This window comes from Rana temporaria, chromosome 1 (genome assembly GCF_905171775.1).
Source record: "Rana temporaria chromosome 1, aRanTem1.1, whole genome shotgun sequence".
NCBI lineage: Eukaryota > Metazoa > Chordata > Amphibia > Anura > Ranidae > Rana > Rana temporaria.
In genome coordinates, this window is record NC_053489.1 from 224,953 (window position 1) to 251,768 (window position 26,816).

The 26,816-nt window shown below is 53.7% G+C and overlaps 1 protein-coding gene across 2 annotated transcripts; it reads right to left on the reverse strand.

Moving 5' to 3' along the window:
- Nucleotides 1-2,352: 2,352 nt before the first annotated feature.
- WBP1 (WW domain binding protein 1) lies at nt 2,353-25,526 on the reverse strand. Of its 2 annotated transcripts, none has more exons than XM_040328569.1 (4): nt 25,339-25,526; nt 11,395-11,497; nt 7,271-7,432; nt 2,353-5,680 (listed from the first exon to the last, which is right to left on the reverse strand). In XM_040328569.1, exons 1-4 carry the CDS (start codon nt 25,390-25,392, stop codon nt 5,040-5,042), a joined length of 960 nt encoding a protein of 319 aa, XP_040184503.1. In that variant the 5' UTR covers nt 25,393-25,526; the 3' UTR covers nt 2,353-5,039. The 2 variants fall into 2 exon arrangements, with proteins under 2 accessions (XP_040184503.1, XP_040184420.1); XM_040328486.1 differs by lacking the exon at nt 25,339-25,526 and adding an exon at nt 16,675-17,031.
- Nucleotides 25,527-26,816: the final 1,290 nt, after the last annotated feature.

Here is a 26,816-nt window from a genome sequence, read left to right on the forward strand (position 1 = left end):
AAAGATTGTCAGTCTGGGAGACGGGAGATTGTCAGTCTGAGAACTGGGAGATTGGCAGTCTGAGAACTGGGAGATTGGCAGTCGAAAAGATGGCAGATTGGCAGCCTGAGAGATTGGCAGTCTAAAAGACAGGAGATTGGTGAACCGAGAGACTAAAGATTGTCAGTCTGGGAGACGGGAGATTGGCGGTCTGGGAGACGGGAGATTGGCAGTCTGAGAGACGGGAGATTGGCAGTCTGGGAGACGGGAGATTGGCAGTCTGGGAGACGGGAGATTGGCAGTCTGGGAGACGGGAGATTGTCAGTCTGGGAGACGGGAGATTGGCAGTCTGGGAGACGGGAGATTGGCAGTCTGGGAGACGGGAGATTGGCAGTCTGGGAGACGGGAGATTGGCAGTCTGGGAGACGGGAGATTGGCAGTCTGGGAGACGGGAGATTGGCAGTCTGGGTGACGGGAGATTGGCAGCCTGGCAGACGGGAGATTGGCAGCCTGGCAGACGGGAGATTGGCAGTCTGAGAGACGGGAGATTGGGAGACTGGAGATTGGCAGCCTGGGAGACGGGAGATTGGCAGTCTGGGAGACGGGAGATTGGCAGTCTGGGAGACGGGAGATTGGCAGTCTGGGAGACGGGAGATTGGCAGTCTGGGAGACGGGAGATTGGCAGTCTGAGAGACGGGAGATTGGCAGTCTGAGAGACGGGAGAATGGCAGTCTGGGAGACGGGAGATTGGCAGTCTGGGAGACGGGAGATTGGCAGTCTGGGAGACGGGAGATTGGCAGTCTGGGAGACGGGAGATTGGCAGTCTGGGAGACGGGAGATTGGCAGTCTGGGAGACGGGAGATTGGCAGTCTGGGAGACGGGAGATTGGCAGTCTGGGTGACGGGAGATTGGCAGCCTGGCAGACGGGAGATTGGCAGTCTGAGAGACGGGAGATTGGGAGACTGGCAGCCTGGGAGACGGGAGATTGGCAGTCTGGGAGACGGGAGATTGGCAGTCTGGGAGACGGGAGATTGGCAGTCTGGGAGACGGGAGATTGGCAGTCTGGGAGACAAGATTGGTGGTCCGAGAGATTGGTAGTCTGAGAGACGGGAGATTGACATCCCGAGAGCCCGGAGATTGGCGGACCGAGAGACGGAAAATTGGTGGTCCGAGAGATTGGTAGTCTGAGAGATGGGAGATTTGCAGCCCGGGAGACTGAAGCTTGGCAGTTCGAGAGATGGGAGATTGGTGGGCCAAGAAACAGAAGATCGGCAGCGCAAGAGAAGTCTCTTGAGCTGCCAATCTCCCTTCTCTCGAACTGCCAATCCCCCCTTCTCTCGAACTGCCAATCCCCCTGTCTCTCGAACTGCCAATCCCCCTGTCTCTCGAACTGCCAAGCTTCAGTCTCCCGGGCTGCCAATCTCCCGTCTCTCTGGCTGCCAATCTCCCGTCTCCCAGGCTGCCAATCTCCCGTCTCCCAGGCTGCCAATCTCCCATACCTCTGGCTGCCAATCTCCTGTCTCTCTGGCTGCCAATCTCCCATTTCTCAGGCTGCCAATCTCTTGTCTCCCAGGCTGCCAATCTCTCGTCTCCCAGACTGGCAGCCTGAGAGTCGAGAGATTGACAGCCTGGGAGATGAGGGATTGGCAGTCCAATAGAAGGAAGATTGCCAATCTCCTGCCTCACAGACTGCCATTTTCCCATCTCTCGGGATGCCAATCTTCACTCTACCACCTCAAAGGCCGACAATCTTTCTTCTCCCAGACTGGCAACCTGGAAGATGGGAAAATGGCAGCCCAAGATATTGGCAGTCTGGGAGGTTGGCATCCCAAGAGACGAGAGATTGGCAGTCGAGGAGAAGGAAGATTGGCAGTGTGGGAGATCCTTATCTTTTAATGTTTAGATTCTGTATGTTAGTAATGTAATACAGAAGTCCGGGGCCGGCCTGTAGGGGGCGACGTATCCCTTCAATGAAGAGTCCCTACCATTCACAAGCAGATTTGTATTTGAACATACTGCGATTCGCCAATCTTATATATTTATAGCACGAGATGGAAACTGATCCTCTGCAGAGCAATTTGAAAGCCGGAAATCTACCCCATGGCAGTACCATTTACTTGTACCTTGGGTATGTCAGCCCGCCAAGAGGACCCGTCTACCACAGGCTGCCAGAATCCCTGTGAAGGTTGAGAGCCTGGATCCAAGAATTTGTATAAAATATTCCTGTATTTAGGGTGGGTTGACCCCCATCCTCTGAGGAGTCATTGCTCTATCACATAGAACCAGGACACACCCCCGAGGAGCACCCACATACAATTCCCATGGTGTGAGGAGATAAGCGAAGACATGGAGGAAGGATATACGCGGCACACGTCATTGTAAACAGGCTTTTATTTGGTGTCATCCCGCGCTCCGTGGAATATATTCTCCCAGCTGGTAAAGGGAACGGGTTCCGTCTACGACCACATTCCACTTTTTGCAGAGAGACAGTTCATATACATGGCAGAGTCGGCGACTTGTGGTAATACATTCTGGAATTTCAGTCCTCGCGACTGCGTTTCGGGAGAGGGCGGGGTCAGTATACAGTCACATGATTACCTGGCTGCTGGTGACATCACAATAGAAGGAGAGGAATCGAGGGGGGGGGCAGCCAACTGAGACCTTCCATCGTCAAAAGTTTAGTTTTCCTCCTGGACACTTTTAATAAACTCGCCCACCTACAACGGGGATCGGGCAATTCGCAGGCCTCCCTGCTATTTCATAAAATTAGTTTCCTATTTCCAGGGGGTAGCTGGGGGCAAATAATGGGCCTCCCTCAACCCCCCTAATGCTAGAAATCATACAATTCAACGGCCTCCCTATACCCCATACAATCAGATTCCTTCATGAATAAGTAGCTGGGGCAATTCGGAGGCCCTTCCCTATCTCAAAGTTTCCTAATTCCAGAGTGTAGCTGGGGCAAATCGGAGGCCCTTCCCTATATTAAAGTTTCCTAATTCCACAGGGTAGCTGGGGCAAATCGGAGGCCCTTCCCTATCTCAAAGTTTCCTAATTCCACAGAGTATCTGGGGCAAATCGGAGGCCCTTCCCTATCTCAAAGTTTCCTAATTCCACAGGGTAGCTGGGGCAAATCAAAGGCCCTTCTCTATCTCAAAGTTTCCTAATTCCAGAGGGTAGCTGGGGCAATTCAGAGGCCCTTCCTTATGTCAAAGTTTCCTAATTCCAGAGGGTAGCAGGGGCAATTCGGAGGCCCTTCCCTATCTCAAAGTTTCCTAATTCCAGAGGGTAGCTGGGGCAAATCGGAGGCCCTTCCCTATGTCAAAGTTTCCTAAATCCAGAGGGTAGCTGGGGCAATTCAGAGGCCCTTCCCTATGTCAAAATTTCCTAATTCCACAGGGTAGCTGGGGAAATTCAGAGGCCCTTCCCTATCTCAAACCCTCAGTTTCCTAATTCCAGAAGGTAGCTGGGGCAAATCAAAGGCCCTTCCCTATCTCAAACCCTCAGTTTCCTAATTCCAGAAGGTAGCTGGGGCAATTCAGAGGCCCTTCCCTATCAGTTTCCTAATTCCAGAGGGTAGCTGGGGCAATTCAGAGGCCCTTCCCTATCTCAATCAGTTTCCTAATTCCAGAGGGTAGCTGGAGCAAATGCCCACCTGTATCTCATACAATCAACCCCCTAAAACAGGGTAGTAGCTGGGCTAATTCACAGACCTACCTCCTACAATCAGTCCAAGTGCCCGTCCCCCCCATCTGCTTAGATGGCCTATTGGGGGTTGAGGGCTCAGATTTCCCAAAGGTCCCTTCCCGGACATGGAGTCAGTGGCCAAGTGGTCCAGTTCCCCCCTCTCCTGGAATAGACTGGTAGGGTTGGGAGCCCATGTTGCCCAATGACCACCATTCCTGAACTGGACTTGTAGGGTTTGAGGGCCCATGAAGTCTAAGTGTTCTGTCTCCTCTCTTGAGATGGACCGATGGCGTTGAGGGCTCAGATAGCCCATTAGTCCCTCTCCTGACATAGGAGTCAGGGGCCCAGCTGCCCCCTCTACTGAGATGGACTAGTGGGGCTGTGAGCCCAGTTTGTTGAGTGAACGTCTCCCCTAAGATGGATTAATAGGGAGATAGGCCCCAGTTGCCCTTTCTTCTAAGGTGGACTGTTAGAATTGAGAACTCATGTTGCCCAATGGTTCCAACTACTGAGATGGACTTCTAGGATTGGGGGCTTATGTTGCCCAGCTGCCCCCTCTCCTGAGATAGACTGTTGGGGTTGAAGGCCCAAATTGCCCAATGATACCTTTTTCTATGGAGATAGGGGCCCAGCTTTCCCCTCTCCCGAGAAGGACTGGTGGGGTTGAGGGCCCAGGTTGTAAAGTTGCCCTCACCCCTGAGATTATTAGGGAGAAAGGCCCGTTTGCCCAGTCTTCTAAGGTGGACTGAATTGTGAACACATGTTGCCCCATGGCTCCAACTATTGAGATGGTCTTGTAGGAATGAGGATTTATGTTGCCCATTGGCCCCTCTCCTGCAATAAACTGATGGGAGTATCCAGCTGCCCCCTCCCCTGAGATGGACTGTTGGGGTTGAAGGCCCAATTAACCCAATGGTCCCTCTCCTGATATGAAGGTGGGGCCCAGGTGGTCCAGCTGCCCCCCTCTCCTGAGATGGACTGTTAGGGTTGAAGGCCCCCAATTGCCCAATGGTCCTTCTGATATGGAGTTAGGGACCCAGGTGGTCCAGCTAGCTGCCCCCCTCTCCTGAGATGGACTGTTGGGATTGAAGGCCCAATTTTCCCAATGGTCCCTCTCCTGATATGAAGGTGGGGCCCAGGTGGTCCAGCTGCCCCCCTCTCCTGAGATGGACTGTTAGGGTTGAAGGCCCCCAATTGCCCAATGGTCCTTCTGATATGGAGTTAGGGACCCAGGTGGTCCAGCTAGCTGCCCCCTCTCTTGAGATGGACTAGTGGGGTTGCCCTCCCTCCCAAGATGGATTGATAGGAAGATGGGCCCAGTTGCCCTCTCTCTTCACACGAACCCCCCAGGCTCCAATACCATCTCCCTCCTATAGTCACACTGCCTGGACCAGGGAATCTGACTCTGCTTTCTCTGCGGTCTGCTCTTGCGATTGGCTCCTCTGGGCACAGTCCGGGTTATCGTGGATTTGCCTGGTATCTTCTCCGTCCGCCTCCTCCCTGGTCACCTGGCAGAGGCAAACTTCTATTCCTGAGTCCCCGGTCAGCCTCCTCTGTCTGTAATGTTCTTCTTCATCCTCCTCATCCACCTCTTCGATATCCCAGCAGTGGTGACTGTCGAAGAAATCCACATAGGAGGAGAAGGCCGTCTGCTTGTGAAGGCCACGCTCCCTGCCACAAGCCCCCTCCCCCAGTTCCTCCTCCTCAGGACTGGCCTCCCAGCTCCCGCCTTCGCTGGCCGAGCTGCCCGGGCTGGTCCCCGTCTCGTCAGTCACTTGGAGGGTGAAGGAGCTGCTGCCGGACAGCATACAGCCAGAGGTGCAGGAGCAGCTGCTGGTGTGCTCGGAGCTGGGGGTGAGGGACGGGGGTGGGTCGGAGGGTGGGGGTGGAGGAGGCGATGATGAGGAGGAGGAGGGCAGACCCAGCTGGGTGAGGATGGAGCTGTATGGAGGAGGAGGGGTGGTGGGTCGGTACGCCACTTCCTCGTAGGCCGGAAGTTTGAATGATGATAGCGCCCCTAGAGGGAGAGGAAAATGCAGAGAGTCACATTTTACTGAACCACAGATAAGTACCTCCCCTTCCTGGCAGCCAATCAGCTGAATGGAACATGTAAGGGGGACACTGATTGGTTACTAGGAGGGAAGGGGACATTGGAGTGTAAATTTCTATATGTACACAAAAGAAACATTATTATCTCAAAACCCGACTTCCACCTAAACACAACCGCAGGCTAAGAAACGGTTAAACATTGAACCCTCGCAAAGATCTGAACTTATAAAAATCTAGGGGGGGGGGGGTGAAAGGACCGAGAGAAAAGCCGCCCACCCAGAGACTGACAGACAGAAGATACGGGGACCTGATAGTCCTCCACACCAGGGGTCTCCACCTTTCCAAAGAGACAGTTTGCTGTCCTTCAGACTTTACGGGGTCAGGCTTTTCCCAATGGAAGCATAAAATGTCCTGGTGTCAGACTAGTCAGCCTAACATCAATAGTATGCAAGTTCTCGGAGGAGATAAGGGACTATATACAAGATTTTAGTAATGAGAACGGTATCATTAGCAGTAATCAGCATGGATTCATGAAGAATCGTTGTTGTCAAACCAATCTACTACCCTTTCATGAGGAGGTGAGTTGCCATCTAGATAAAGGAAGGCCCGTAGATGTGGTGTATCTAGATAAAGGAAGGCCCGTAGACGTGGTGTATCTAGATAAAGGAAGGCCCGTAGACGTGGTGTATCTGGATAAAGGAAGGTCTGTAGACGTGGTGTATCTAGATAAAGGAAGGCCCGTAGACGTGGTGTATCTGGATAAAGGAAGGCCCGTAGACGTGGTGTATCTAGATAAAGGAAGGCCCGTAGACGTGGTGTATCTAGATAAAGGAAGGCCCGTAGACGTGGTGTATCTAGATAAAGGAAGGCCCATAGACGTGGTGTATCTAGATAAAGGAAGGTCCGTAGACGTGGTGTATCTGGATAAAGGAAGGTCCGTAGACGTGGTGTATCTAGATAAAGGAAGGCCCGTAGATGTGGTGTATCTGGATAAAGGAAGGCCCGTAGAAGTGGTGTATCTGGATAAAGGAAGGCCCGTAGACATGGTGTATCTAGATAAAGGAAGGTCCGTAGACGTGTTGTATCTAGATAAAGGAAGGATCGTAGACGTGGTGTATCTAGATAAAGGAAGGCCCGTAGATGTGGTGTATCTAGATAAAGGAAGGCCCGTAGACGTGGTGTATCTAGATAAAGGAAGGCCTGTAGATGTGGTGTATCTAGATAAAGGAAGGCCCGTAGACGTGGTGTATCTGGATAAAGGAAGGCCTGTAGATGTGGTGTATCTAGATAAAGGAAGGCCCGTAGACGTCCAGAAAACCTCACTTTTATCCCGATTGATCTTTGAGCCAGATGCCTCAGCATACTGCCTCATCACCAAGACCACCCCCTCCACCCCAGAGATGAAAAGACATGTCACCAGCATAGGTCCTGACCCTCAGAGGCGGCTCACCAGGGTCCCCTTGTGACCCCCCCTCCATCTAGACCTCTCCACCCCATTCTTTCCTGATCCCCCCCCACATCACGGGTCAGCAGTGTGTGCTAGGCTTTGGATACTTACTCAGATCAAGCATGGACGGCGGGTAATGGCAGGCACGATGGTAGGCGATAAGGTTTATCTCGCGCTGTCTTTGTTGGTGCTGCAGGCGCAGTTTGGCGCGGCGATGGCGATAGGCACAGCAACAACTGAGGAGAATGAGAACCGTCCAGAGGAGCCAAAACCCTGCGGGGAGGAGAGGGGCCACAATCCATAAAATGGTTCCCGTTCATTTATATCATCACATGAGCAATTTGTTTAGTTCCGAATTTGTTTTTTTTACGAATTTTGACAAATTAGTTCATTCCAAAATTTCAGAATTTTTCCGGAAATTTGAAAATTTTAAATATCGGGAATTCGGAAATTTGAAAATACAAGCCAAATTTGAAAGGAAATTCCAATACCAGTAATTTAATGGGTATTAGTTATTATTTCGAATTTTAAAGATTTTCTTTTTTTCCCGATTTTCGAAAATTGCATTTTCGAATTTCCAAAGTTTTAGAATTTCCGAATTTCCCCCCAAAAAAAATAAAATAATAAAACCAAAATGAAAACAAACACATTTTTGGGCAGTGCACATGTCTAATCATCACAACAAGTAATTCTGGAATTGGGTGTCTGATATAACACCATAGAGACACTTCACTGGATACCTGCAGTCATGTGACCTCCCAGCATCCCCCCTGTGACATCACACAACTGTATCCTGTATGTACGTGATGTCATCAGAAATCTGAAAGAGGTGGAGAGGAGTTTACCCTCCACAACACCTCGGAGTTCCAGGTCAGAGAAGAACCCAGAGAATAAACCAGAGAAGAAGAACCCAGAGAAGACGAACCCAGAGAAGACGAACCCAGAGAAGGAGAACCCAGAGAAGGAGAACCCAGAGAAGGAGAACCCAGAGAAGGAGAACCCAGAGAAGGAGAACCCAGAGAAGGAGAACCCAGAGAAGGAGAACCCAGAGAAGGAGAACCCAGAGAAGACGAACCCAGAGAAGACGAACCCAGAGAAGACGAACCCAGAGAAGACGAACCCAGAGAAGACGAACCCAGAGAAGACGAACCCAGAGAAGGAGAACCCAGAGAAGGAGAACCCAGAGAAGGAGAACCCAGAGAAGACGAACCCAGAGAAGACGAACCCAGAGAAGACGAACCCAGAGAAGGAGAACCCAGAGAAGGAGAACCCAGAGAAGACGAACCCAGAGAAGACGAACCCAGAGAAGACGAACCCAGAGAAGGAGAACCCAGAGAAGACGAACCCAGAGAAGGAGAACCCAGAGAAGGAGAACCCAGAGAAGGAGAACCCAGAGAAGGAGAACCCAGAGAAGACGAACCCAGAGAAGAGGAACCCAGAGAAGACGAACCCAGAGTAGGAGAACCCAGAGAAGACGAACCCAGAGAAGACGAACCCAGAGAAGACGAACCCAGAGAAGACGAACCCAGAGAAGGAGAACCCAGAGAAGACGAACCCAGAGAAGACGAACCCAGAGAAGGAGAACCCAGAGAAGGAGAACCCAGAGAAGAAGAACCCAGAGAAGACAAACCCAGAGAAGAAGAACCCAGAGAAGAAGAACCCAGAGAAGAAGAACCCAGAGAGGACAAACCCAGAGAAGAAGAACCCAGAGAAGAAGAACCCAGAGAAGAAGAAGAAGAACCCAGAGAAGACGAACCCAGAGAGGAAGAACCCAGAGAAGACGAACCCAGAGAAGACAAACCCAGAGAAGACAAACCCAGAGAAGACAAACCCAGAGAAGACAAACCCAGAGAAGACAAACCCAGAGAAGACAAACCCAGAGAAGACAAACCCAGAGAAGACAAACCCAGAGAAGACAAACCCAGAGAAGACAAACCCAGAGAGGAAGAACCCAGAGAGGAAGAACCCAGAGAAGATGAACCCAGAGAAGAAACCTCCAAACCTGGACCTGAACCCTGACACTAGACTTCAAACCTGGACCCCGTCACTAGATTCCAAACCTGGACCCCGACACTAGACTCCAAACCTGGACCTGAACCCCGACACTAGACTCCAAACCTGGACCTGAACCCCCGACACTAGACTCCAAACCTGGACCTGAACCCCGACACTAGACTCCAAACCTGGACCTGAACCCCGACACTAGACTCCGAACCTGGACCCCAACCCCGACACTAGACTCCAAACCTGGACCTCAACCCCCGACACTAGACTCCAAACCTGGACCTCAACCCCCGACACTAGACTCCAAACATGGACCTGAACACCCGACACTAGACTCCAAACCTGGACCTGAACCCCCGACACTAGACTCCAAACCTGGACCTGAACCCCGACACTAGACTCCAAACCTGAACCCTGACACTAGACTCCAAACCTGGACCCCGACACTAGACTCCAAACCTGGACCCCGACACTAGACTCCAAACCTGGACCTGAACCCCAACACTAGACTCCAAACCTGGACCTGAACCCCGACACTAGACTCCAAACTTGGACCTGAACCCCGACACTAGACTCCAAACCTCGACCTGAACCCCGACACTAGACTCCAAACCTCGACCTGAACCCCGACACTAGACTCCAAACCTCGACCTGAACCCCGACACTAGACTCCAAACCTGAACCCTGACACTAGACTCCAAACCTGAACCCTGACACTAGACTCCAAACCTGGACCCCGACACTAGACTCCAAACCTGGACCCCGACACTAGACTCCAAACCTGGACCCCGACACTAGACTCCAAACCTGGACCCCGACACTAGACTCCAAACCTGGACCCCGACACTAGACTCCAAACCTGGACCCCGACACTAGACTCCAAACCTGGACCCCGACACTAGACTCCAAACCTGGACCCCGACACTAGACTCCAAACCTGGACCCCGACACTAGACTCCAAACCTGGACCCCGACACTAGACTCCAAACCTGGACCTGAACCCCAACACTAGACTCCAAACCTGGACCTGAACCCCGACACTAGACTCAAAACTTGGACCTGAACCCTGACACTAGACTCCAAACCTGGACCTGAACCCCGACACTAGACTCCAAACCTGGACCTGAACCCCGACACTAGACTCCAAACCTGGACCTGAACCCTGACACTAGACTCCAAACCTGGACCTGAACCCCAACACTAGACTCCAAACCTGGACCCCGACACTAGACTCCAAACCTGGACCTGAACCCCAACACTAGACTCCAAACCTGGACCTGAACCCCGACACTAGACTCCAAACCTGGACCTGAACCCGACACTAGACTCCAAACCTGGAACCCGACACTAGACTCCAAACCTGGACCTGAACCCCAACACTAGACTCCAAACCTGGACCTGAACCCCGACACTAGACTCCAAACCTGGACCTGAAACCCAACACTAGACTCCAAACCTGGACCTGAAACCCAACACTAGACTCCAAACCTGGACCTGAAACCCAACACTAGACTCCAAGCCTGGACCTGAACCCCAACACTAGACTCCAAACCTGGACCTGAACCCTGACACTAGGCTCCAAACCTGGACCTGAACCCTGACACTAGACTCCAAACCTGGACCCCGACACTAGACTCCAAACCTGGACCTGAACCCCAACACTAGACTCCAAACCTGGACCTGAACCCCGACACTAGACTCCAAACCTGGACCTGAACCCGACACTAGACTCCAAACCTGGAACCCGACACTAGACTCCAAACCTGGACCTGAACCCCAACACTAGACTCCAAACCTGGACCTGAACCCCGACACTAGACTCCAAACCTGGACCTGAAACCCAACACTAGACTCCAAACCTGGACCTGAAACCCAACACTAGACTCCAAACCTGGACCTGAAACCCAACACTAGACTCCAAGCCTGGACCTGAACCCCAACACTAGACTCCAAACCTGGACCTGAACCCTGACACTAGGCTCCAAACCTGGACCTGAACCCCGACACCAACTGCAAACCTGGACCTGAACCCCGACACTAGACTCCAAACCTGGACCTGAACCCCGACACCAACTGCAAACCCGGATCTGAGCCTTTCAGTGGAGAAGGAGTTGAACAATTTCCTGCCAATAGTTACATTAAGATATAAATTGAGTTCTCAGAAAGGAAATCCTTCATTCTGGGTGGAGAGGGAATCCCAGATGATGTCATAGTGGTGATGTCATACTTACACCACAGCTCGTAGTAGTAGGTGCAGCAGCCAGTCTCCCCGCAGCAGTGCCCGCTCTCACACACGTAGGGCTTATTGTTCACCCCGGGGCATTGCTCCCGCGTCTGTGGAGAGGACAAACGGGTCATGTGATGGACAACAAATCACAGCAAACCCCTCCCCCCGCCCCCACATTCTAGAATCACCATAACCCACCAATCCAACGCTGACCCTGCCCCTCCACCCACCAATCCAACACTGACCCTCCCCCTCCACCCACCAATCCAACGCAGACCCTCCCCCTCCACCCACCAATCCAACACAGACCCTCCCCCTCCACCCACCAATCCAACGCAGACCCTCCCCCTCCACCCACCAATCCAACACAGACCCTCCCCCTCCACCCACTAATCCAACGCAGACCCTCCCCCTCCACCCACCAATCCAACGCAGACCCTCCCCCTCCACCCACTAATCCAACACAGACCCTCCCCCTCCACCCACCAATCCAACGCAGACCCTCCCCCTCCACCCACCAATCCAACGCAGACCCTCCCCCTCCACCCACCAATCCAACACAGACCCTCCCCCTCCACCCACCAATCCAACACAGACCCTCCCCCTCCACCCACCAATCCAACACAGATCCTCCCCCTCCACCCACCAATCCAACGCAGACCCTCCCCCTCCACCCACCAATCCAACACAGACCCTCCCCCTCCACCCACCAATCCAACACAGACCCTCCCCCTCCACCCACCAATCCAACACAGACCCTCCCCCTCCACCCACCAATCCAACACAGACCCTCCCCCTCCACCCACCAATCCAACACTGACCCTCCCCCTCCACCTACCATTCCAACGCAGACCCTCCCCCTCCACCTACCATTCCAACGCAGACCCTCCCCCTCCACCCACCATTCCAATGCAGCCCCTCCCCCTCCACCCACCATTCCAACGCAGCCCCTCCCCCTCCACTGACCCTCCCCCTCCACCCACCAATTCAACACTGACCCTCCCCCTCCACCCACCAATTCAACACTGACCCTTCCCCTCCACCCACCAATCCAACACTGACCCTCCCCCTCCACCCACCATCCAACACCGACCCTCCCCCTCCACCCAGAGCACCCACCATTCCGAAACACTGACCGTCCCCCTCCACCCAGAGCACCCACCAATCCAACGCTGACCCTCCCCCTCCACCCACCAATCCAACCCTGACCGTCCCCCTCCACCCAGAGCACCCACCAATCCAACGCTGACCCTCCCCCTCCACCCACCAATCCAACACTGACCCTCCACCCAGAGCACCCACCAATCCAACGCTGACCCTCCCCCTCCACCCAGAGCACCCGCTGATCCAACAATGACCCTCCCCCTCCACCCACCAATCCAACACAGACCCTCCCCCTCCACCCACCAATCCAACACAGACCCTCCCCCTCCACCCACCATTCCAACACTGATCCTCCCCCTCCACCCACCAATCCAACACTGACCCTCCCCCTCCACCCAGAGCACCCACCAATCCAATACTGACCCTCCCCTCCACCCAGAGCACCCACCAATCCAACACAGACCCTCCCCCTCCACCCACCAATCCAACACAGACTCTCCCCCTCCACCCACCAATCCAACACAGACCCTCCCCCTCCACCCACCAAACACAGACCCTCCCCCTCCACCCACCAATCCAACACAGACCCTCCCCCTCCACCCACCAATCCAACACAGACCCTCCCCCTCCACCCACCAAACACAGACCCTCCCCCTCCACCCACCAATCCAACACAGACCCTCCCCCTCCACCCACCAATCCAACACAGACCCTCCCCCTTCACCCACCAATCCAACACAGACCCTCCCCCTTCACCCACCAATCCAACACTGACCCTCCCCCTCCACCCACCAATCCAACACAGACCCTCCCCCTCCACCCACCAATCCAACACTGACCCTCCCCTTTACCCAGAGCACCCACCAATCCAACACAGACCCTCCCCCTCCACCCACCAATCCAACACACACCCTCCCCCTCCACCCACCAAACACAGACCCTCCCCCTCCACCCACCATTCCAACACAGACCCTCCCCCTCCACCCACCAAACACAGACCCTCCCCCTCCACCCACCAATCCAACACTGACCCTCCACCCACCATTCCAACACAGACCCTCCCCCTCCACCCACCAAACACAGACCCTCCCCCTTCACCCACCAATCCAACACTGACCCTCCCCCTCCACCTAGAGCACCCACCAATCCAACACTGACCCTCCCCCTCCACCCACCAATCCAACACAGACCCTCCCCCTCCACCCACCAAACACAGACCCTCCCCCTCCACCCACCATTCCAACACAGACCCTCCCCCTCCACCCACCAATCCAACACAGACCCTCCCCCTTCACCCACCAATCCAACACTGACCCTCCCCCTCCACCCACCAATCCAACACAGACCCTCCCCCTCCACCCACCAATCCAACACTGACCCTCCCCTTTACCCAGAGCACCCACCAATCCAACACAGACCCTCCCCCTCCACCCACCAATCCAACACAGACCCTCCCCCTCCACCCACCAAACACAGACCCTCCCCCTCCACCCACCATTCCAACACAGACCCTCCCCCTCCACCCACCAAACACAGACCCTCCCCCTCCACCCACCAATCCAACACTGACCCTCCACCCACCATTCCAACACAGACCCTCCCCCTCCACCCACCAAACACAGACCCTCCCCCTTCACCCACCAATCCAACACTGACCGTCCCCCTCCACCCAGAGCACCCACCAATCCAACGCTGACCCTCCCCCTCCACCCACCAATCCAACACTGACCCTCCACCCAGAGCACCCACCAATCCAACGCTGACCCTCCCCCTCCACCCAGAGCACCCGCTGATCCAACAATGACCCTCCCCCTCCACCCACCAATCCAACACAGACCCTCCCCCTCCACCCACCAATCCAACACAGACCCTCCCCCTCCACCCACCATTCCAACACTGATCCTCCCCCTCCACCCACCAATCCAACACTGACCCTCCCCCTCCACCCAGAGCACCCACCAATCCAATACTGACCCTCCCCTCCACCCAGAGCACCCACCAATCCAACACAGACCCTCCCCCTCCACCCACCAATCCAACACAGACTCTCCCCCTCCACCCACCAATCCAACACAGACCCTCCCCCTCCACCCACCAAACACAGACCCTCCCCCTCCACCCACCAATCCAACACAGACCCTCCCCCTCCACCCACCAATCCAACACAGACCCTCCCCCTCCACCCACCAAACACAGACCCTCCCCCTCCACCCACCAATCCAACACAGACCCTCCCCCTCCACCCACCAATCCAACACAGACCCTCCCCCTTCACCCACCAATCCAACACAGACCCTCCCCCTTCACCCACCAATCCAACACTGACCCTCCCCCTCCACCCACCAATCCAACACAGACCCTCCCCCTCCACCCACCAATCCAACACTGACCCTCCCCTTTACCCAGAGCACCCACCAATCCAACACAGACCCTCCCCCTCCACCCACCAATCCAACACAGACCCTCCCCCTCCACCCACCAAACACAGACCCTCCCCCTCCACCCACCATTCCAACACAGACCCTCCCCCTCCACCCACCAAACACAGACCCTCCCCCTCCACCCACCAATCCAACACTGACCCTCCACCCACCATTCCAACACAGACCCTCCCCCTCCACCCACCAAACACAGACCCTCCCCCTTCACCCACCAATCCAACACTGACCCTCCCCCTCCACCTAGAGCACCCACCAATCCAACACTGACCCTCCCCCCAGAGCACCCACCAATCCAACACTGACCCTCTCCCTCCACCAATCCAACACCAACCCTCCCCCTCCACTCAGAGCACCCACCATTCCAACACTGACCTCCACCCACCAATCCAACACCGACCCCTCCACCCACCAATCCAACACCGACCCTCCCCCTCCACCCAGAGTACCCACCATTCCAACACTGACCCTCCACCCAGAGCACCCACCAATCCAACACTGACCCTCCCCCTCCACCCAGAGCACCCACCAATCCAACACCGACCCTCCCCCTCCACCCACCAATCCAACAGAGACCCTCCCCCTCCACCCACCAATCCAACACAGACCCTCCCCCTCCACCCACCAATCCAACACAGACCCTCCCCCTCCACCCACCATTCCAACACAGACCCTCCCCCTCCACCCACCAATCCAACACAGACCCTCCCCCTCCACCCACCAATCCAACACTGACCCTCCACCAGAGCACCCCCACTTTGATCCAAACTCTTCTCCCTCCAATGAGAGCACCACCCAAATTCATGTTGACTCCTCCCCCTCCAACCAAAACACCCCCAGTTCCATCCTGGCTCTCCTACTCCAAACAGAGCACCTCCATTTTTGTCCTGAAACCTCCAAACCTGGACCTGAACCCATACACTAGACTCCAAACAGAGCACCTCCAATTTTGTCCTGACTCCTCCAACTAATCTACGCCCTATTCCTTCCTGACCCCTCCCTCTACAGCCAAAGCACCCCCCTCAATTCCATCCTGCCCCCTCCAGCCTAACTACCCCCAATCCCATCTCATATTCTCCACCAAAAGCCCCCCCCCCAATTCTCTCCTGACCCCTCCCACTCCAGCCAGAATATTCCCAGTCCCATCCTGACGCTACCCCCCTTAAAATCAAAGCCCCACCCCCAATTTCCTCCTGACTCCCTCAGCCAGACTAACACTTATTCCATCCCAACCGCTCCCTCTCTAGCCATGGCACCCCTTAATTCCATCCTGCCCCCTCCACCCACCACAACCCCACACCCAGCAGCACAGTTGAACCCAGAAATTCCACAAAACCCCTGCTCTATGCCCCCCCCTCCCCCAGTGAGGAGGACCCCCAAGGCTTTACCGACCCCTCACCCTGAGTGAATTCTCCATCTCTGATCCCCAATAACTGCACCACTGACCTCTGAAGGAGCACCGAGGGCCCCCCAAACCTTCTCTGTAGTAACATCAACTCTGAAAAACGAAATGTTGGCTTCCTCTCTGCCTGAGTATAGTAGTGCCCCCCCTCCCCCCTCCATTAATGCCTTGGCATTGATCACATGACCGGCTGTTGTACAGAACGTAAGGTTCTGGCTGAGGAACATTCTAATAACAGGTCCTCTTCACCCCGAGCTCTACACCGGAGTCCACTCCACCATCAAAATACTGGAGATCCCGCCCCCGGTGCACCATGGATGGGACCCTCCCGGGGACTCACCGTGTTATTGGGGATGATGGACGGCAGCAAATGTTCAGCAGCGAGCATGTGAGCATCATACAGTGCCGACACAACCATGTCTGAGTGAAGTCCCACCGACTGACAGACAATGATACACTCTACACAGAACCTCCCCCTCCCCCGTCTGTGTACTGTAAACACAAAGTAACATTCTACACCCAACAAACCAAGTTACAGCCGGAGCCGACCGACCCATCACCGTCACCACCCACAGTGAGATCTGTCCAAACCGGAACCATCACCAACACCTATGGGGACCGTCCAAACCGGATTATCACCAACCACTATGGGGGTCTATCCAAACCGGAACCATTACCACCCACTATGGGGGTCTATCCAAACTGGAACCATCACCAACACCTATGGGGACCATCCAAACCGGAATCATCACCAACCACTATGGGGGCTATCCAAACCGAAACCATTACCACCCACTATGGGAACCATCCAATCCGGAACCATCACCAACCACTATGGGAACCATCCAATCCGGAACCATCACCAACCACTATGGGAACCATCCAATCCGGAATCACCACCAACCACTATGGGGGTCTATACAAACCGAAACCATTACCACCCACTATGGGGGTCTATACAAACCGGAATCATCACCAACCACAGTGAGATCTGTCCAAGCCTAAACCATCACCAACACCTATGGGGACCATCCAAACCGGATTATCACCAACCACTATGGGGGTCTATCCAAACCGGAACCATCACCAACCACTATGGGAACCGTCCAATTTCGGAACCATCACCACCCACTATGGGGTCTATCCAAACCGGAACCATCGCCAACCACTATGGGAACCGTCACCACTCACAGTGAGATCTGTCCAAACTGGAACCATCACCAACCACTATGGGGTCTATCCAAACCGGAACCATCACCAACCACTCTGGGGGTCTATCCAAACCGGAACCATCACCAACCACTATGGGGTCTATCCAATCCGGAACCATCATCAACCACTATGGGGTCTATCCAATCCGGAACCATCATCAACCACTATGGGGTCTGTCCAATCCGGAACCATCACCACCCACTATGGGAACCGTACAATTTCGGAACCATCACCAACCACATTGAGATCTGTCCAAACCGGAACCATCACCAACCACTATGGGAACCGTCCAATCCAGAACCAGCATCAACCACTATGGGGACCGTCCAAAACCTAAACCATTGTCTACCACTATGGGGTCTATCCAAACCCGAACCATCACCACCCACTATGGGGTCTATCCAATCCCGAACCATCACCACCCACTATGGGGTCTATCCAAACCGGAACCATCAACACCTACTATGGGGTCTATCCAAACCGGAACCATCACCACCCACTATGGGGTCTATCCAAACCCAAACCATCAACACCTACTATGGGGTCTATCCAAACCGGAACCATCACCAACCACTATGGGAACCATCCAAACCTGAACCATCACCAACCACTATGGGGGTCTATACAAACCGAAACCATCATTAACCACTATGGGGTCTATCCAAACCGGAACCATCGTCCACCACTATGGGAACCATCCAAACCTGAACCATCACCAACCACTATGGGAACCGTCCCAACCGGAATCCTCACCGCCCACTATGGGAACTGTCCAAACGGAAACATCATCCACCACTATGGGGTCTGTCCAAGCCAGAACCATCATCCACCACTATGGGGTCTGTCCAAGCCAGAACCATCATCAACACCTACAATTGGGTCTGTACAAGCTTAAAACCATTACCACCCGCTATGAGATCTCTCAGAGCCACAACCACCATCAACCACAATGGACTCACTCCAATCCGGAACCATCCCCACCTACTATGAGATCTGTCCATACCAGAACCATCACCACCCTCTATGAGATCTGTCCATACCAGAACCATCACCACCCTCTATGGGATCTGTCCATACCAGAACCATCACCACCCGCTATGAGATCTGTCCATACCAGAACCATCACCACCCTCTATGAGATCTGTCCATACCAGAACCATCACCACCCACTATGAGATCTGTCCATACCAGAACCACCACCACCCACTATAAGATCTGTCCATACCAGAACCATCACCACCCACTATGAGATCTGTCCATACCAGAACCATCACCACCCTCTATGAGATCTGTCCATACCAGAACCATCACCACCCTCTATGGGATCTGTCCATACCAGAACCATCACCACCCGCTATGAGATCTGTCCATACCAGAACCATCACCACCCTCTATGAGATCTGTCCATACCAGAACCATCACCACCCACTATGAGATCTGTCCATACCAGAACCACCACCACCCACTATAAGATCTGTCCATACCAGAACCATCACCACCCACTATGAGATCTGTCCATACCAGAACCATCACCACCCACTATGAGATCTGTCCATACCAGAACCATCACCACCCTCTATGAGATCTGTCCATACCAGAACCACCACCACCCACTATACGATCTGTCCATACCAGAACCATCACCATCCTCTATGAGATCTGTCCATACCAGAACCATCACCACCCTCTATGAGATCTGTCCATACCAGAACCATCACCATCCTCTATGAGATCTGTCCATACCAGAACCATCACCACCCTCTATGAGATCTGTCCATACCAGAACCATCACCACCCTCTATGAGATCTGTCCATACCAGAACCATCACCACCTGCTATGAGATCTGTCCATACCAGAACCATCACCACCCGCTATGAGATCTGTCCATACCAGAACCATCACCACCCGCTATGAGATCTGTCCATACCAGAACCATCACCACCCTCTATGAGATCTGTCCATACCAGAACCATCACCACCCGCTATGAGATCTGTCCATACCAGAACCATCACCACCCTCTATGAGATCTGTCCATACCAGAACCATCACCACCCACTATGAGATCTGTCCATACCAGAACCACCACCACCCACTATAAGATCTGTCCATACCAGAACCATCACCACCCACTATGGGATCTGTCCATACCAGAACCATCACCACCCACTATGAGATCTGTCCATACCAGAACCACCACCACCCACTATAAGATCTGTCCATACCAGAACCATCACCACCCACTATGAGATCTGTCCATACCAGAACCATCACCACCCACTATGAGATCTGTCCATACCAGAACCATCACCACCCTCTATGAGATCTGTCCATACCAGAACCATCACCACCCTCTATGGGATCTGTCCATACCAGAACCATCACCACCCGCTATGAGATCTGTCCATACCAGAACCATCACCACCCTCTATGAGATCTGTCCATACCAGAACCATCACCACCCACTATGAGATCTGTCCATACCAGAACCACCACCACCCACTATAAGATCTGTCCATACCAGAACCATCACCACCCACTATGAGATCTGTCCATACCAGAACCATCACCACCCACTATGAGATCTGTCCATACCAGAACCATCACCACCCTCTATGAGATCTGTCCATACCAGAACCACCACCACCCACTATACGATCTGTCCATACCAGAACCATCACCACCCTCTATGAGATCTGTCCATACCAGAACCATCACCACCCTCTATGAGATCTGTCCATACCAGAACCATCACCACCCTCTATGAGATCTGTCCATACCAGAACCATCACCACCCGCTATGAGATCTGTCCATACCAGAACCATCACCACCTGCTATGAGATCTGTCCATACCAGAACCATCACCACCCGCTATGAGATCTGTCCATACCAGAACCATCACCACCCGCTATGAGATCTGTCCATACCAGAACCATCACCACCCTCTATGAGATCTGTCCATACCAGAACCATCACCACCCGCTATGAGATCTGTCCATACCAGAACCATCACCACCCTCTATGAGATCTGTCCATACCAGAACCATCACCACCCACTATGAGATCTGTCCATACCAGAACCACCACCACCCACTATAAGATCTGTCCATACCAGAACCATCACCACCCACTATGAGATCTGTCCATACCAGAACCATCACCACCCACTATGAGATCTGTCCATACCAGAATCATCACCACCCTCTATGAGATCTGTCCATACCAGAACCACCACCACCCACTATACGATCTGTCCATACCAGAACCATCACCACCCTCTATGAGATCTGTCCATACCAGAACCATCACCACCCGCTATGAGATCTGTCCATACCAGAACCACCACCACCCTCTATGAGATCTGTCCATACCAGAACCATCACCACCCGCTATGAGATCTGTCCATACCAGAACCACCACCACCCTCTATGAGATCTGTCCATACCAGAACCATCACCACCCTCTATGAGATCTGTCCATACCAGAACCATCACCACCCTCTATGAGATCTGTCCATACCAGAACCATCACCACCCTCTATAAGATCTGTCCATACCAGAACCATCACCACCTACTATAAGAGCTGTCCATACCAGAACCATCACCACCCTCTATGAGATCTGTCCATACCAGAACCATCACCACCCTCTATGAGATCTGTCCATACCAGAACCATCACCACCCTCTATGAGATCTGTCCATACCAGAACCATCACCACCCTCTATGAGATCTGTCCATACCAGAACCATCACCACCCGCTATGAGATCTGTCCATACCAGAACCACCACCACCCTCTATGAGATCTGTCCATACCAGAACCATCACCACCCTCTATGAGATCTGTCCATACCAGAACCATCACCACCCTCTATGAGATCTGTCCATACCAGAACCATCACCACCCACTATGAGATCTGTCCATACCAGAACCATCACCACCCACTATGAGATCTGTCCATACCAGAACCATCATCACCCTCTATGAGATCTGTCCATACCAGAACCATCACCACCCTCTATGAGATCTGTCCATATAAGAACCACCACCACCCGCTATGAGATCTGTCCATACCAGAACCATCACCACCCTCTATGAGATCTGTCCATATAAGAACCATCACCACCCTCTATGAGATCTGTCCATACCAGAACCATCCCCACCCTCTATGAGATCTGTCCATACCAGAACCATCACCACCCTCTATGAGATCTGTCCATACCAGAACCATCACCACCCTCTATGAGATCTGTCCATACCAGAACCATCACCACCCACTATGAGATCTGTCCATACCAGAACCTTCACCACCTACTATGAGATCTGTCCATACCAGAACCACCACCACCCTCTATGAGATCTGTCCATACCAGAACCATCACCACCCTCTATGAGATCTGTCCATACCAGAACCATCACCACCCTCTATGAGATCTGTCCATACCAGAACCATCACCACCCGCTATGAGATATGTCCATACCAGAACCACCACCACCCTCTATGAGATCTGTCCATACCAGAACCATCACCACCCTCTATGAGATCTGTCCATACCAGAACCATCACCACCCGCTATGAGATCTGTCCATACCAGAACCATCACCACCCACTATGAGATCTGTCCATACCAGAACCATCACCACCCACTATGAGATCTGTCCATACCAGAACCATCACCACCCTCTATGAGATCTGTCCATACCAGAACCATCACCACCTACTATGAGATCTGTCCATACCAGAACCACCACCACCCTCTATAAGATCTGTCCATACCAGAACCACCACCACCCGCTATGAGATCTGTCCATACCAGAACCATCACCACCCGCTATGAGATCTGTCCATACCAGAACCATCACCACCCGCTATGAGATCTGTCCATACCAGAACCACCACCACCCTCTATGAGATCTGTCCATACCAGAACCATCACCACCTACTATGAGATCTGTCCATACCAGAACCACCACCACCCTCTATGAGATCTGTCCATACCAGAACCACCACCACCTACTGTGAGATCTGTCCATATAAGAACCATCACCACCCTCTATGAGATCTGTCCATACCAGAACCACCACCACCCTCTATAAGATCTGTCCATACCAGAACCATCACCACCCACTATGAGATCTGTCCATACCAGAACCACCACCACCCTCTATAAGATCTGTCCATACCAGAACCATCACCACCCTCTATGAGATCTGTCCATACCAGAACCATCACCACCTACTATGAGATCTGTCCATACCAGAACCACCACCACCCTCTATGAGATCTGTCCATACCAGAACCACCACCACCTACTGTGAGATCTGTCCATACCAGAACCATCACCACCCACTATGAGATCTGTCCATACCAGAACCACCACCACCCTCTATAAGATCTGTCCATACCAGAACCATCACCACCCTCTATGAGATCTGTCCATACCAGAACCATCACCACCCACTATGAGATCTGTCCATACCAGAACCATCACCACCCACTATGAGATCTGTCCATACCAGAACCATCACCACCCACTATGAGATCTGTCCATACCAGAACCACCACCACCCTCTATAAGATCTGTCCATACCAGAACCATCACCACCCGCTATGAGATCTGTCCATACCAGAACCATCACCACCCACTATGAGATCTGTCCATACCAGAACCATCACCACCCACTATGAGATCTGTCCATACCAGAACCACCACCACCCACTATGAGATCTGTCCATACCAGAACCACCACCACCCTCTATGAGATCTGTCCATACCAGAACCATCACCACCCACTATGAGATCTGTCCATACCAGAACCATCACCACCCGCTATGAGATCTGTCCATACCAGAACCATCACCACCCTCTATGAGATCTGTCCATACCAGAACCATCACCACCCACTATAAGATCTGTCCATACCAGAACCATCACCACCCTCTATGAGATCTGTCCATACCAGAACCACCACCACCCTCTATGAGATCTGTCCATACCAGAACCACCACCACCCTCTATGAGATCTGTCCATACCAGAACCATCACCACCCTCTATGAGATCTGTCCATACCAGAACCACCACCACCCACTATGAGATCTGTCCATACCAGAACCACCACCACCCTCTATGAGATCTGTCCATACCAGAACCATCACCACCCTCTATGAGATCTGTCCATACCAGAACCATCACCACTCACCTCCGGGGGTCAGGGGGAGGACTCTGTGGCTGAACTGTCAGGGGGAGGAGCATGTGGGTGAATTGTCAGGGGGAGGAGCCTGTGGGTGAACTGTAAGCTCCTGGTTGAGGGGGAGGAGTCTCTGGATGAAGTGTCAGCTCCTGGGGTGAGGGGGAGGAGTCTGTGGGTGAAGTGTCAACTCCTGGGGTGAGGGGGGGAGTCTGAAGGTGAAGTGTCAGCTCCTGGGGTGAGGGGGAGGAGTCTGAAGGTGAAGTGTCAGCTCCTGGGGTGAGGGGGAGGAGTCTCTGGAGTAAGTGTCAACTCCTGGGGTGAGGGGGAGGAGTCTGAAGGTGAAGTGTCAGCTCCTGGGGTGAGGGGGAGGAGTCTGAAGGTGAAGTGTCAGCTCCTGGGGTGAGGGGGAGGAGTCTCTGGATGAAGTGTCAGCTCCTGGGGTGAGGGGGAGGAGTCTCTGGAGTAAGTGTCAGCTCCTGGGGTGAGGGGGAGGAGTCTGTGGATGAAGTGTCAGCTCCTGGGGTGAGGGGGGAGGAGTCTCTGGATGAAGTGTCAGCTCCTGGGGTGAGGGGGAGGAGTCTGTGGATGAAGTGTCAGCTCCTGGGGTGAGGGGGAGGAGTCTCTGGAGTAAGTGTCAGCTCCTGGGGTGAGGGGGGAGGAGTCTCTGGATGAAGTGTCAGCTCCTGGGGTGAGGGGGAGGAGTCTCTGGATGAAGTGTCAGCTCCTGGGGTGAGAGGGAGGAGTCTGTGGGTGAAGTGTCAGCTCCTGGGGTGAGGGGGAGGAGTCTGTGGATGAAGTGTCAGCTCCTGGGGTGAGGGGGAGGAGTCTGTGGGTGAAGTGTCAGCTCCTGGGGTGAGGGGGAGGAGTCTGTGGGTGAAGTGTCAGCTCCTGGGGTGAGGGGGAGGAGTCTGTGGGTGAAGTGTCAGCTCCTGGGGCGAGGGGGAGGAGTCTGTGGGTGAAGTGTCAGCTCTTGGGTTGAGGGGGAGGAGTCTGTAGGTGAAGTGTCAGCTCCTGGTTGAGGGGGAGGAGTCTCTGGATGAAGTGTCAGCTCCTGGGGTCAGGGGGAGGAGTCTGTGGGTGAAGTGTCAGCTCCTGGGGTCAGGGGGAGGAGTCTGAAGGTGAAGTGTTAGTGCCTGGGGTTAGGGGGAGGAGTCTGTGGGTGAAGTGTCAGCTCCTGGGGTTAGGGGGAGGAGTCTGTGGATGAAGTGTCAGCTCCTGGGGTTAGGGGGAGGAGCTTTTAAGTAAAGTGTCAGTTCTTGGGGTGAGGGGGAGGAGTTTGTAGGTAAATGGGAGGAGTTAAGCAGTATACAGTCCCTGGATTGTCAGCTCCTGTGGTGATGGGGGAGGAGCTCCATGTGTGGTTTAGTAAAGAGGTGTGGCCTCTGAGATGGTGGGCGTGGTTTCAGTTATGGGGAGTGGCCTCTGAGCTGGTAGGCGTGGTCTGAGGTGGGGGTGTGGCCTCTAGGATGGTGGGAGTGGTCTCATGTGTGGGGAGGGATTTCAGGCGAGGGGGCGTGGCTCCGGTCAGGAGGGCGTGCCCTGGGAGTGGTCTCGGCGGATCCCCCCTCCCCCTGTCTCCCGTCCCCCGTGTCCCCTCACCGGGTGCGCTCCCCTCCTCTCCCACAGGCCGGCGCTGTTCCCGGCCTCCTCCATGCTGTCACAATGGGTGTCGGGGTCCCCTCCTCTCCCCGCTCTCCGGCTCCAGCGCCGCCATCTTATTCCGCCCGGCAGCCGCTCGCATAGCAACACTGCCGACCCCGCCCATCCGGCCCCCCTCCGCCAATCAACGGCGCCCTACGGAGAACGCGCGCGCTGATTGCCCGAAACAGATCCACCAATAGAGGAAGGGGGTAGGGGCGGGGCCTCGATTCCGACGGACAGCTTCCGCGGCCAATCACACGCCACACCTCGCTGCCTTTGCGGGCGGGGCCTGGGAATGCCGTCCAATGCCCAGCGAGCGCCGAGCTTCTTCCGGTCCACATTGTGAGCGATGATTGGAGGATGGGTGTAGTAAACATCAGAGCTAGAAAGAGAGGAAGTCCCGCCCTCCCTCAGAGAGGTGACTCCGGAAGTGATGATTTATTGGTGGAGGGGTCACACGCAGAGCTTCCTCCACAGGAAGCAGCTTGTTTTGGAGGGAATTTGAGCCACAGCTCTGTGTGAGAGACGGAGGCCATACACATAAACTGACCCGACTAGCTCTGACATTTCTTCCTTACATCAAACAATATTAGATATTTCTCAACAGAGACCCCGGAGAATAAAATGGCAGTCGTTGCAATATTTTTTTGTCACAGAACGCTTATGAAACGCAATAAAGAAAAACACAATTTACCGACTATAAAGTGGGCGGGGGGAGGGTTGGTTGGGACTTTAAATGAGGTAATGGGTCAATTTCCTCCATCCCTAATTAGGTATAGAAAAGAGAAACAAGTGCGGGACTTTAAATGAAGCATGTGCGGGAAACTGTTTGCAATAAATGGGGGGAATGAATCAAAGATAATAAATCTGAAATAGGTTTAAATATTTTATTACTTTCACATAATGCGCCGTCCATGACTGTATTGCACTATTGAAGAAATAGATAAACATATATGTTTCACAGATTAGTTGGGGGACAAGGTACGTGGGCAGTGACCCAAATATATAAATGCAATGAGTACAGCAAGCTGTACTATATTATTTGAGACATAAAATAGATATCGCATATTAAAATGGAAATTACATCACATGGCACTGCAGTGATAATACATTAACCCCTTCCCGACCGCCGCATGTACATATACGTCGGCAGAATGGCACGTACAGGCACATTGGCGTACCTGTACGTCCCTGCCTAGACGTGGGTGGGGGGTCCGATCGGGACCCCCCCCGCGACTTGCGGCGGTCGGGTCCCCTCGGGGAGCGATCCGGGACGATGGCGCGGCTATTTGTTTATAGCCGCTCCGTCGCGATCGCTCCCCGGAGTGAAGAACGGGGAGAGCCGTGTGTAAACACGGCTTCCCCGTGCTTCACTGTGTCGGCGCATCGATCGCGTCATCCCCTTTATAGGGAAGACACGATCGATGACGTCATTC